This window comes from Diabrotica virgifera, chromosome 10 (assembly GCF_917563875.1).
Source record: "Diabrotica virgifera virgifera chromosome 10, PGI_DIABVI_V3a".
NCBI lineage: Eukaryota > Metazoa > Arthropoda > Insecta > Coleoptera > Chrysomelidae > Diabrotica > Diabrotica virgifera.
In genome coordinates, this window is record NC_065452.1 from 103,897,862 (window position 1) to 103,910,336 (window position 12,475).

General features: G+C 32.9%; 1 protein-coding gene across 4 annotated transcripts in view; it reads right to left on the minus strand.

Moving 5' to 3' along the window:
- Positions 1–12,475, minus strand: part of LOC126893429 (laminin subunit beta-1) — a 252,134-nt gene that overhangs the window by 41,921 nt on the left and 197,738 nt on the right. For all 4 annotated transcript variants that reach the window (XM_050663615.1, XM_050663619.1, XM_050663617.1 and 1 more), the window contains one exon: positions 703–1,667. In XM_050663615.1, coding sequence (XP_050519572.1) covers positions 703–1,667 — 965 coding nt within the window. The remainder of the gene's footprint in view (positions 1–702; positions 1,668–12,475) is intronic.

Genomic DNA, 12,475 nt, shown 5'->3' on the forward strand with positions numbered 1-12,475 from the left:
GGGAGTTAGGAGTAAGGTCGACGGGTCAGACGGGTCGACATTTTGGTTCTTTTGTCTAATAATTTCGATGTCATCAATCTTTTATTAGCGTAGTATGTACGATTACCACTGGAAATACGTGCATTAATTTCGCTACTTTAATTTCTGATTGATTTCTGTGCCCAGACATGTGAAGTCATCCACACGTTCAATAGTACAGTTGTCTATTGCAATACTATTTTCAGTGCCAGGTTTCTTTTGATGGTCGTGTACTTGGTTTTTGTTTGTTTCATTTATTTTAAGCCCTCTTTTTCGTGCTTCAGGATCAATTTCTTTGAATGTTTTCAGTAGTCGTGGCTTTCTCCATATATTCATAGCTACACCGTCTGCATATGCAGTAACTGTACTGGTATTATGTACTGTTATGGTATTTATATGGCCGGTTACAATAGTTATTCTGACTGCCTCAAGAACTAGGTTGAACAGCATGGCTGAAAGTGCGTCTCCCTGTCCCACTCCCATGTTGATGTTAAACAGTGAGTCAGTTCTCTTCTAGCTACTCTAACTGCGGCTTTTAACCTAAATAATAAATATTACCAAGAAATTATCAATTTTTTTGTCTTACGGGCATAAAGTATACAAGTATATAATCATAATATGTAGTTGGTAACTAAGCAATAGAACACAATAATAAACTAGTATGACATCAAAATAATAACGTACCTCATTACATTGAGGACTAAGAGAACCTAGGGGATCGCAGGCACAGGCCTCACAACCTTCACCGCTGGCGATCTTCCAATGATTGGCAATACAAGCATCACATCGTAAACCAGAAACGTTGGGTAAACAATGGCACTGTCCATTCGTAGGATCACAATGTCCTGCTGAGCTATTTGTTCCCAAAATGTGGCATACACATTCTTCACAAATTCGATCGTCTGAATATCGGAAGAAACCAGATCTACACATTTCACAGTGATCGCCTGTAGTATCGTGCAAGCACCTCAGGCATTTTCCTGTATGAGGATCACAATTTCCTGGAGCTAAGAGATCAATCTTGTCGCTACATTCACAAGGCTGGCATTTTCCTCCAGGCACTTCGGGATTTCCATAATAATTATCTGAACAAACATCGCATCTGGCACCAGAATATCCTTCCTGGCACTCACATATAACATCTTTGGAAATCACATCCAACATACATCTATCTGCGAAAGAATGGTTGGATCCTAAATGTCCTGGACAAGGGCACGGTCTACATGCAATATCGACATCAATTCTAGGATCACCGTAAAACCCATCAATACAATATTCACAATGTTCTCCCTGAGTATTATCTCTGCAATTAACGCAAACACCTGTTTTTGATTCACAAATGTCTGCATGACCGTTACAGTCACATCTTTCACAATTGGGGAAGTTCCAAGATCCAATTCTACATTGATCGCATTCTCTACCATAATTATTAGCTCTGCATTTACACTGGCCAGTGGTGACATTGCAAAAATTGTCAAGTGCTCCAATACTATTACAATCACACGATTTACATCCTTCAGGACTAAAGCCAAAAGTTCCAGGAGCACAACGATCACATCGTCTTCCCACTACATTTGGTCTACAGGTACAAAAACCACCGTTGCGATCGCAGAGCTTGCTGACAGATCCATGAGGATCACATTGGCAGGCTAAAAATATTTATTATTATTAGTTCATGAAAATGAAAGAAAGTTAATATTCATTTCGTTTAAGAGGCAACCACCATCCTCTAAGTACGTTTCACCTTTTTGGGATCTTCAGAGAGGCCTGTGGTCTGCTCTCAACCGTCTTACTAAGTAAAATTATAAAGTCCAGAAAGCCACTGCGCATCCGCTAGGAAATCGATTCTGATTCGGATTTTTGTACAATCTTACTCAAAAAGGAACCCTTTTAACAAATTTGCATGTTGCCAGGTCCAAAAGTGGGTCAAAAATTTTTTAAACGGTTTATTAAAAATTATTTTTTTGCATCGAACAAAGTTTTTTCAGGTTTTTTGGATCATTCCAAACAGAAAAGGTCTGTAGTGACTTTTCTCTAAAGTTGATAGTTTTTGACATATAAGCGAATAAAAATTTAAAAATTGCGAAATCGGCCATTTTCAACCCTCAAAAACTATGTGAAAAACTGAAAATTTCAATGTTGCCAAGGTAGCTAGATATTCTTTAAACATTGAATGATTATATCCCGAAGAGTTTTTTGCAATACAATATTGAAAACCCCTTTGTTTTTTAATTGCTAATCAAGCGGGCGCAACACTATTTTCAACCGTTGCATGTACCGGGTGTCCCAATAAGAATGGCTCTCGGCCATATCTCAGAAACCGTTCATAGTACAGCTCCGACAAAAAAAGTTATAACAAAAGATGCCTCGGGAAAAGCCTGGAAATTATTTTTATAATTGTAAGTCCACCGCTAGAGGGCGTAATTAAATATAAAAAATTTAAAAATCAATATTTATACAAAATCCTATCATCGTATTCTTCATAAAATTCCGCTCAATTCTGATTTCACAATAAGTCTACCTTGGCAAATAAGAGGTAGGGGTGAGTGGGAACCTTGTTATGAAAAAATGGCTGTAAGTCCGGTTCTGCTAAATCGAATTTTGCAAACTTAGTCTTGTTGAAAACAGCGCTTGCTCGTCAATGTAACAGTTGTAATTTCGAAACAGCCTAGTAAGTAATATGCCAGCTAGAAGGCGTTATTTAATTTTTTTCTGAAATCTAGTTTTCTTTGGAAAATATTAAATACAAGTATGTATTTTTAACCCTGTATTACAAAATTGGACCAAACTAGCAACAGAAGTAGTGGTTTTTATTTCTTTGTTATATTTTATAGTGGTGTTTGTCTTATTGTTGTTTTAGTTAATTATATACGTTGACATCTAGAAAATGTTTCTTTGTTTTTTCCACAGCACACTACTTTTCCTTAACTTTGTTTACCGGTGACAGTAACAGTTATGTTTAAAATTTACACGTTTCTTAAGATATCTCGAAAAAGAAAAAAGGTCTCGACATGCGGTTTTCTCTATTCTGTTGCTAATTTGGTTTAATTTTGTAATACAGGATTAAAAATACATACTTGTAGTTAATATTTTCCAATAAAAACTAGATTTCTAAAAAAAATTAAATAACGCCTCATAGCTGAAATACTACTTATTAGGTTGTTTCGGAATTATAACTCTTACATTGACGAAAAAGAGCTGTTTTCAACAAGACCAAGTTTGCAAAATTGGATTTAGCAGAACCGGACTTACAACCATTTTTTTCATAACAAGGTTCCCACTCACCCCCACCTCTTATTTGCAAAGGAAGACTTAAACTTGTGAAATCAAATATGCGCAGAATTTTTTGAAGAATACGATGATCTGATTTCCAGTGCCCTTTCATTAGAGAAATTTTGTAAAATTTAGTTTTTTAAATTTTTGATATTCAATTACGCCCTCTAGCGGTGGACCTACAATTATGAAAATAATTTCCAGGCTTTTCACGAGGCAACTTTTGTTATCAATTTTTTTTCTCAAAGCTATACTATAAACGGTTCCTGCGATATGGCCGAGAGCCATTCTTATTGGGACACCCGGTACATATTTGTAATATGCGTAAATATATATGCGGAAAAATATTCTGATTCAATTTTTTTTTTCACCAGCTTGCTTGAAAAGGTCTCCTTTTAACAAATGTGCATTTTGCTAGGATCAAAAAGCAGTCAAACAGTTTTTTAAACGTTTTTTTTTGTTTTTTCCTAAAACTAATTTTTTTGCACCGGACAAATTTTTTTAGGTTTTTTGGATCATTTCAAATAGATAATAGATCTTAATAATAATGTATCTTAAGTGAATTTTCTCTAAATGTGATAGTTTTCGAGATATCAGCGATTGAAAATTTAAAAATTGCAAAATCGGCAATTTTTAACTCTCAAAACTATGTGAAAAACCGAACATTTTAATGTTACCAAGGTACGTAAACATTCTATGAACATTTATTGATGAAATCTCGAAGAGTTTTTTACAATACAATATCGAAAACCCCTTTGTTGTTTAATTCCTAATCAAGCGGGGCGACACTATTTTCAACCAATGCATGTATAATATGTATATGCAATCGGAAAACAGTTTAAGTTAAAAACAATTGTTTTCCACCTACCTCCACCGAAAGTATACTTTTCCGGACCTGATTGTAGGGAGCAAAGTTGTACTTTTCCTCCCTAGGGAGGAAAAGTAAAAGTTACGTCATGGTATTTCATTCATGAAATATAACTTATTGACGCCCTGTATAATATCTATTTTCTATTACGTAAGTATCTATACATTTTATTATTTATTTATAAAACACTCTGTATTTTGCAGAATGGTAAAAACCAGTAAATTGTTATTTTGATTTAACAATGTTTACATTAATAATTTGACTTATATTTGACAGTTGACAGTTATATTGTGCCTACTTGTAGTTTTAGTTCTAATAAATTTTGTTGGTTAGTTACATAAAATAAGTTAAGTAAAAATGAAAAAATGACTTGTTATTTGACGAAGGTGGAAAAACCATATGTATAACATGGGAGTAAAGTGCCTTTTCCTCCCTTGAATGATTACTGCCCTCCGCTACGCGTCGGGCAGTAAACTTCATTCTCGGGAGGAAAAGTAGCACTTTCCTCCCTTGTTATACAAATAGCTATTACACAATTGTTTGACCCATTTTTGACCCTGGCAACATGCACATTTTTTAATAGGGAACCTTTTCAAGCAAGGTGGTGAAAAAAAAATTAAATCAGAATATTTTTCCGCACATAGGTATATATGGACGGATATTACATACAATGTTGTATACATGCAACGGTTGAAAATAGTGTAGTTGCCGCCTGATTAGCAATTAAAAACAAAGGGGTTCTCGATACTGTATTGAAAAAACTCTTCGGGATTTCATCAATCGATGTTTAAGTAATATCTATCTACCTGGGCAATATTTAATTTTTCAGTTTTTCATATAGTTTTTGAGGGTTAAAAATGTCCGATTTCGCAATTTTTAAATTTTTAATCGCATATATGTCAAAAACTATCAACTTTAGAGAAAAGTCACTAAAGACCTTTTCTGTTTGGAACGATCCAAAAGACCTAAAAAAACTTTGTTTAATGCAAAAAAGTAATTTTAGGAAAAAAATAAAAAAACGTTTAAAAAATTGTTGACCCACTTTTGGACCTGGCAACATGTAAATTTGTTAAAAGGGATCGTTTTTGAGTAAGATTGTACAAAAAAATCCGAATCAGAATATTTTTACCAGCGGATGCGCAGTGGCTTTCTGGACTACTATGAAATACATCTATTACGTTACATTATATGTATGAAAGACATCTATTTAAAACAATCTTAGATCCGAAAATATAAAACTTCTACCGTAGGAATCAAATATCGTTGGTGACAACATGAATTCGTGCCTTCTAAAATTTACAAGATAAAGTAACGATGAATAAAAGGGAAAGCGAAGGAGGAATCTAAGATTGCATTCCACCACCAGTTAATAACTCATCTAAGTAAAATTCAAACGAATCTTGATCTTACTCTTATTATTAGTTAATACACTAAGCGCCAAAATTAACGCACCACCTTAAAAATGGGACATTTTTAATGTCTCATATTTCCTAAACCTGTTGTCCGATTTTAGTGATTTTTTAAATGTTATAGCTTTATTCTTCAAGAATATCGATGTAATAATATTGTTGCCAAACAGATAAGTGTCATTGTATACCGGGTGTATCAATGATAGTGTGTTTTTTCCTCAAAGTTTGGAACACCCTGTGGAATATTCTAGCGTATATAAAATATTGAAATTACAACTCAACTGCAACCTTAGGCTATTTTAACATTTTACTTTTTGATTTATTCGCTTATGTTGGATAATAAAAAAAGTTAGGTACTTTAATTACCAGCAACGTTCTTCATCAATACAGGGCGTTTCTAAATAAGTGCGACAAACTTTAAGGGGTAATTCTGCATGAAAAAATAATGACCGTTTGCTTTATAAACATACGTCCGCAAATGCTTCGTTTCCGAGATACGGGATTTTTTCTTAAAAACTGACGATTTATTTATTGTTCTAAAACCGGTTGAGATATGCAAATGAAATTTATTGCGCATTTTTTGTGCATACGGGTAATATGACCGGGTGAATATAAAATGAATGGTGAATATAAAATTCTTAATTGTATGCCAAAAAATGCGCAATAACTACCTCTTAAAACCTACCAAATTTCATTTGCATATCTCAACCGGTTTTAGAGCAATAAATAAATCGTCAGTGTGTAAGAAAAAATTTAACATCCCGTATCTCGGAAACGAAGCATTTGCGGACATATGTTTATAAAGCAAACGGTCATTACTTTTTCATGCAAAATTACCCCTTAAAGTTTGTCGCACTTATTTAGAAACACCCTGTATTGATGAAGAACGTTGCTAGTTATTAAAGTGCCTAATACACCAGGGAAATAAGGCAAAAATATACCATGTTCGGGACACTTGAGCAGCCAGGTTGCAAATGGGGTTTTTGGGTTCTATATACCTAATACATTATAAATAGAAAAATGCCCGTCACATTTTTAACGAGAAATTTAGTTATTAACAAATAAGGGTCAAAAATGAGAGTTTTTTCGTTTAAATCGCTACAGGTAAAAATAGGGTAATTAAATGCCTTATTTATAATATTTTTCTTTTAGTAGATGAGCCAAGGTTTAAAATAGCGTTTTTTGAATTTTGGTCCGATTATTTGTTTCTTCGGATATGTCAAAATAAAACTAAAATTTCGAAAATAAAAAATTTGCTATAACTTTTGCAAACATTAATTTAGGACTTTTATATTGCATGAAAAGTTGAGTCAGACAGTCCATACAATGCACAACAAATTTTAAGACGATACGTCAATTAGTTTAAATTTTATTCAATTTGTTTATCCCAAAGAGCTTTTTTTTTTCGCAATGTTATTGTTCAGAAAATAATAATGATACAGCAATTCTGTGAAAACAGCATGAAAGAAGAATAGTCATATTTTCAAAGCATTTAAAAAAATCATTAAAAAGTCATTTTTATCACTCAGAAAACATTTTACTAAAATAGTCATTTTTGGCTTATAAACAATTTGAATAACTTTTTTAATATTGACTGTAGGCTAAAACTATAATAGAATTTGAAAAACTGGAATTTTTATACGAATTTTCAAAGAAAAACTTTTCGCCTAGGTTAATTACGGTCAAAGTTTTTTTTATTTAAATAGGCCACTTTTTTTATTTAATTGACGGCTACTTTGTTTATAACAATTATGCAACCTAACTAGAGCCATTTTGAAGTTGAAGATATATAGGTTATGTGTAATAGTTTGAGTAAACTTTGAACCTCAACAGAGTGGTTAATAAAGCTTTAAGAATGGCGTCCGAACGGAATTAATTCATGGTCGGTGGAGAGGAATTACTAAAATACGTGCACTCAAAAAATGAAACTGATTCTGCAAACATATGCTGCGATTAATATCGCTGGAACTTGTTGATGGATTTTGATCATATTTTTTTTTAATTTGTATGTACTCGTAGTCTTATAGAGTACGTTATGTACACACAACCCCACCTAACATTACAAAATATTAGGGGGAACTCCCCTTAGCACTCAGGAATAGGAAAAATAGATTACGACCGATTCTAAGACCTACCGAATATACATATATAATTTCATAAAAATCGGTCAAGCGGTCTCGGAGGAGTATGGAAACTAACACTGTGACAGGAGAATTTTATAGATGTAAATATATAGATGGCTATTAACAAATAGGGGTTGGTGATAGAAGAGTGAAAATTAAGGGTTGTATGTATTTTTTAATTCTACATCATATAAAATTAAGGTAGATAAGTTTGTCCAAAAAAATAAAAAAATGTCAGGGTGCAACCCCCCTTATAACTTATGGGTATAAAAAATAGATTAAAACCTCTTTAACGTCCTACAGGATAAACGTGTAAAATTTTATAAAAATCGGCCAAGCCGTTTCGGAGTAGTATGGTAACTAACACTGTTACAGGAGAATTTGATGTATATAGAAGTAACTGCGAATTAAATAATAAAAGTGGCTAACTTTGAACCTAAAAAGTTTTTTCTGATAATTAGTATAGAAATACCAGCTTTTAAAATCCTAAAGTAGATTTACTCGATAGTCAATATTAACAAAGTTATTCAAATTGTTTAGAAGCCAAAAATGACTCTATTTTACTAAACTTTTTTCGGAGTGATAAAAACGACTTTTTAATGATTTTTTCAATACTTTAAAAACATAACTATTATTCTTGTATGTGGTTTCCACATAATTGCTATGTCATTATTATTTTCTGAACAATAACATTGCGAAAAAAAAGCTCTTTGTGATAAGCAAATTGAATAAAATTTAAATTAATTGACGAATCGTCTTAAAATTTTTTGTGCATTATATGGAATGTCTGACTCAACTTTTCGTGCAATATGAAAGTCTTAAGGCCATTTTCGCAAAAGTTATAGCACATATTTTATTTTTGAAATTTTAGTCTTATTTTGCACTTTCCGAAACAAACAAGGATCGGACCAAAATTCAAAAAGTGCCATTTCAAACCTTGGCTTATCTACAAAAAGAAGAATATTATAAATAAGATATTTAATTACCCTATTTTTACCTGTAGCGATTTAAACGAAAAAACTGCCATTTTTGACCCTTATTTGTTGATAACTAGCTTTCTCGTCCGAACTGTGACGGGCATTTTTGTATTTATAATGTATTAGGTATATAGTACCCAAAAAATCCATTTGCAACCTGGCTGTCCAAGTGTCCCGACAAAAACCTTATTTCTCTGGACCATAACTTTTTTATTATCCAACATAAGCGAATGAATCAAAAAGCAAAATTTTAAAATAGCCTGTTACAGTTGAGTTGTAATTTCAATATTTTATATACGCTAGAATATTCCACAGGGTGTTCCAAACTTTGAGGAAAAAACACACTATCATTGTTACACCCGGTATACAATGACACTTATCTGTTTAGCAACAATATTATTACATCGATATTCTTGAAGAATAAAGCTATAACATATTAAAAAAATCACTAAAATCGGACAACAGGTTTAGGAAATATGAGACATTAAAAATGTCCCATTTTTAAGGTGGTTCGTTAATTTTGGCGCTTAGTGTATAAAACTGCTACTATAAAACCACTATTTCATAGTAATGAAAATAAAATAAGTCAGATAATAACATTAGCAAACTGCAAGAAAAGTAATAAGCACATTAAATTATTAGGTCAAATAAAATTAGAAATAAAGAAAACACTGAGAAGTACCATATACTAAATCAAAAACTAGAAAATACTAAAGAAAAGATTAAGGGTCAAAACCTAGAACAACTATTGAACTACTTCGACGAGGACGAGGGTATAATAAATTCAGCGACAAAGTATGTGGGACAAGTAAGAAGAACAATAAATGAAAGTAAACTGCATGGTGAAATGAAGGAATAAAACAAATTAAAAAACATATTTACAAAATAAAACACCAGAAAACAATGAAGAATATAATAATACATATTAATAAAAGAACTGTAAATAAAATCAGAAACTGTTCTAGAGAGTTTTAAAATCAATGAGAAAAAAAAACAAAGAATAAAACTGGTGAAATTTTCACAGAAGAAAATGAATTAATGAACAGATGGAGAGACTATTTTCAAGAGATGCTAAAAACTCACTGCTATCAAGAAGAAAACAACTGGTTGAACCAAAAAATAGATGATAATGTAGATCCAATAACCATAGATGAGCTGAAAGAAGTTATTGCAGATAAACGGGAAAACACCAGAGTTATTACTAAAGATATTTAATCCCATATGGAAAAAAGAACAAATACCAAATGACTGGTAGAAGGCTCAGATAGTACAAATTTATAAAATTAGCGATACAATGGACTGCAACTACAGAGGAATAACTCTCTTTAGTACTGCCCTGAAAATGTACGAAAAAATACTGAACAAAAGAATAACCCGAAAAATTGACAGCACACTTGTGGAATCACGAAGCGGATTGAGAAAAGGCAGAAGCACCCATGATCATAATATATTTACAGTCAAACAAATAATAGAAAATATCAGCAACAGGAAAAAATATGTATCTGGTGTACATTGAAAAGGCCTTTGACACGGTACCAAGGCACAAATTATGGGAAATATCAGAGAAGATAGGTATTAATAAGAAAATGATAAGGGTAATTAAGAACATTTACAACAGCAATATAAGTTATGTCAGTCAAAAAAGAACATCAAAACCATTTACTACAAATGAGGGTCTGCCACAAGGAGGAGGATTAATTCCAACACTATTTATAATATACATGGATGACATAACTAAACAATGTAATGTAAAAGTGAAAAAAATGCATGTGGGTTATAGAAGTTTAAGAAGAGTAGACATTTCAGAATGAGCATTCGTCGACGACATAGTCATATTAGTCGACAATGAGAAACAACTACAAATAAATATAGAAATATGGAATAACAATAAAAATAAAACAAAAGTTATGGTGATAGGAAAAAATGAAGAAGAAGAAAAGATAAATATAAAAACGGAAGAAGTAAATATAGAACACGCACGAACCTTCCAATACTTAGGAGTAGAATTAAAAGACAACGTAAGACAGAAAATAGATATTAATAATAGAATTCAAAAAACGATTAACCTATACTGTGCAATGAACAATAAATTCATAAATAAAAATGAAATAACAAGAAAAACAAAAATTATTTTGTTTCAAGTCAATATATAGGCCTGTATTACCGTTTGGTTGAGAGTCGTGGGTTCTAACAGAACGACAAAAGAGTAAAATACAGGCAGCAAAAATGAAATATCTGAGACGAGTTCGAGGAGTTCCCAAAAGAGACTACGGAACACTTAAAAAAGAGAAGATTTGGAAATAGAATCAACATAAGAATATACAGGATTAGGCTTTGGAACTACAAATGAAGCTGAAGATGATATGCATGAATTAGCAACAACACTAGATATGGCGATTGTTAACACATTGTTTAAAAAGAGAGAAACTCATCTTATTACGTACAAAAGTGGACAACATCAATCCCAAATAGACTATTTCATGATAAGGAAAGAAGACATACGTGAATGCAAGGACTACAAGGTAATAGTTAGTGAGATAGTAAGCCAAAAGCTGCTTGTTCTGGACATTGAAGTAAAGAGGGAAGCTAAACCAAAATATCGGAGAGGACCACAAAAAATCAAGTGGTGGATGCTAAAAGATGAGAAGGAAGGCCTATTCAGGGAAAGAATAGTAGACAAAATATGTTGGAACATGAAAGGAAGCCCTAATACAATTTGGAGAAAAATGGCCAGTAGTATTAGAGAGACTGCTATTGAAACACTTGGGAAAACGTCAGGAAAAAAGTTTGAGGATAAAGAGACTTGGTGGTGGTCAAAAGAAGTACAAGGAAAAATAAAAGAGAAGGGAAAATTATATAAAAAGTGGCAAGAAACCAAATCCGACACAGATCTTCAAAACTATATGGTGGCGGAAAAGGAAACGAAAGTAGCAGTAGCAAAAGCCAAAGCAGAAGCCTATTCAAACCTATACGATCAACTTGATACCAGGGAAGGCGAAACGAAGATATATAAAATAGCCAAACAGAGAGCAAAGAAAGCAAAAGATTTAAATCAGATTAGACGTATCCGAGATGAAAATAATAAAATACTAGTTCACGAAAAGGATGTCAAAAAGAGATGGAGAAAGTACTTTGACAGCTTATTAAATGAAGAATTTGACAGACAGCCTGTAGAGTCAACGGAGACAGTAGCAGCAATGGTCACCAAAATAACAAACGAGGAAGTGGCTCAAGCGCTTCAAAAAATAAAGAAAGGAAGAACGGTAGGATCAGATGATATTCCTAGGGAAGTATGGAGAGCATTGGGAGAGACAAGAACAAGGTGGCTAGCAGGTTTATTTAATAGAATTATGGAAGTTGGACAAATGCCAGACGAATGGAGAAGCAGTATACTAGTACCTGTCTACAAAAACAAGGGGAATATACAACAATGTACAAACTACAGGGCTATAAAACTGCTTAGCCACACCATGAAAATATGGGAAAGAGTAATTATTAGACGGATACGTGAAGAGACCGAAATATCCGAGAATCAATTTGGCTTTATGCAGGACAGATCAACAACAGATGCAATTTTCATTATAAGGCAGTTGATGGAAAAATACAGGAGTAAAGAAACAAACGCTCATATGGTATTCATTGATCTTGAGAAAGCATATGATAGAGTTCCTCGAGAGATTCTGTGGTGGGCACTCAATAAGAAAGGAGTCCCTTTCTTAGGATATGTATAGGGAGTAACGACTAGTGTTAGGACAGGTGTGGGAGAGACTGATAAATTTCATGTGAAAGTAGGATTGCACCAAGGCT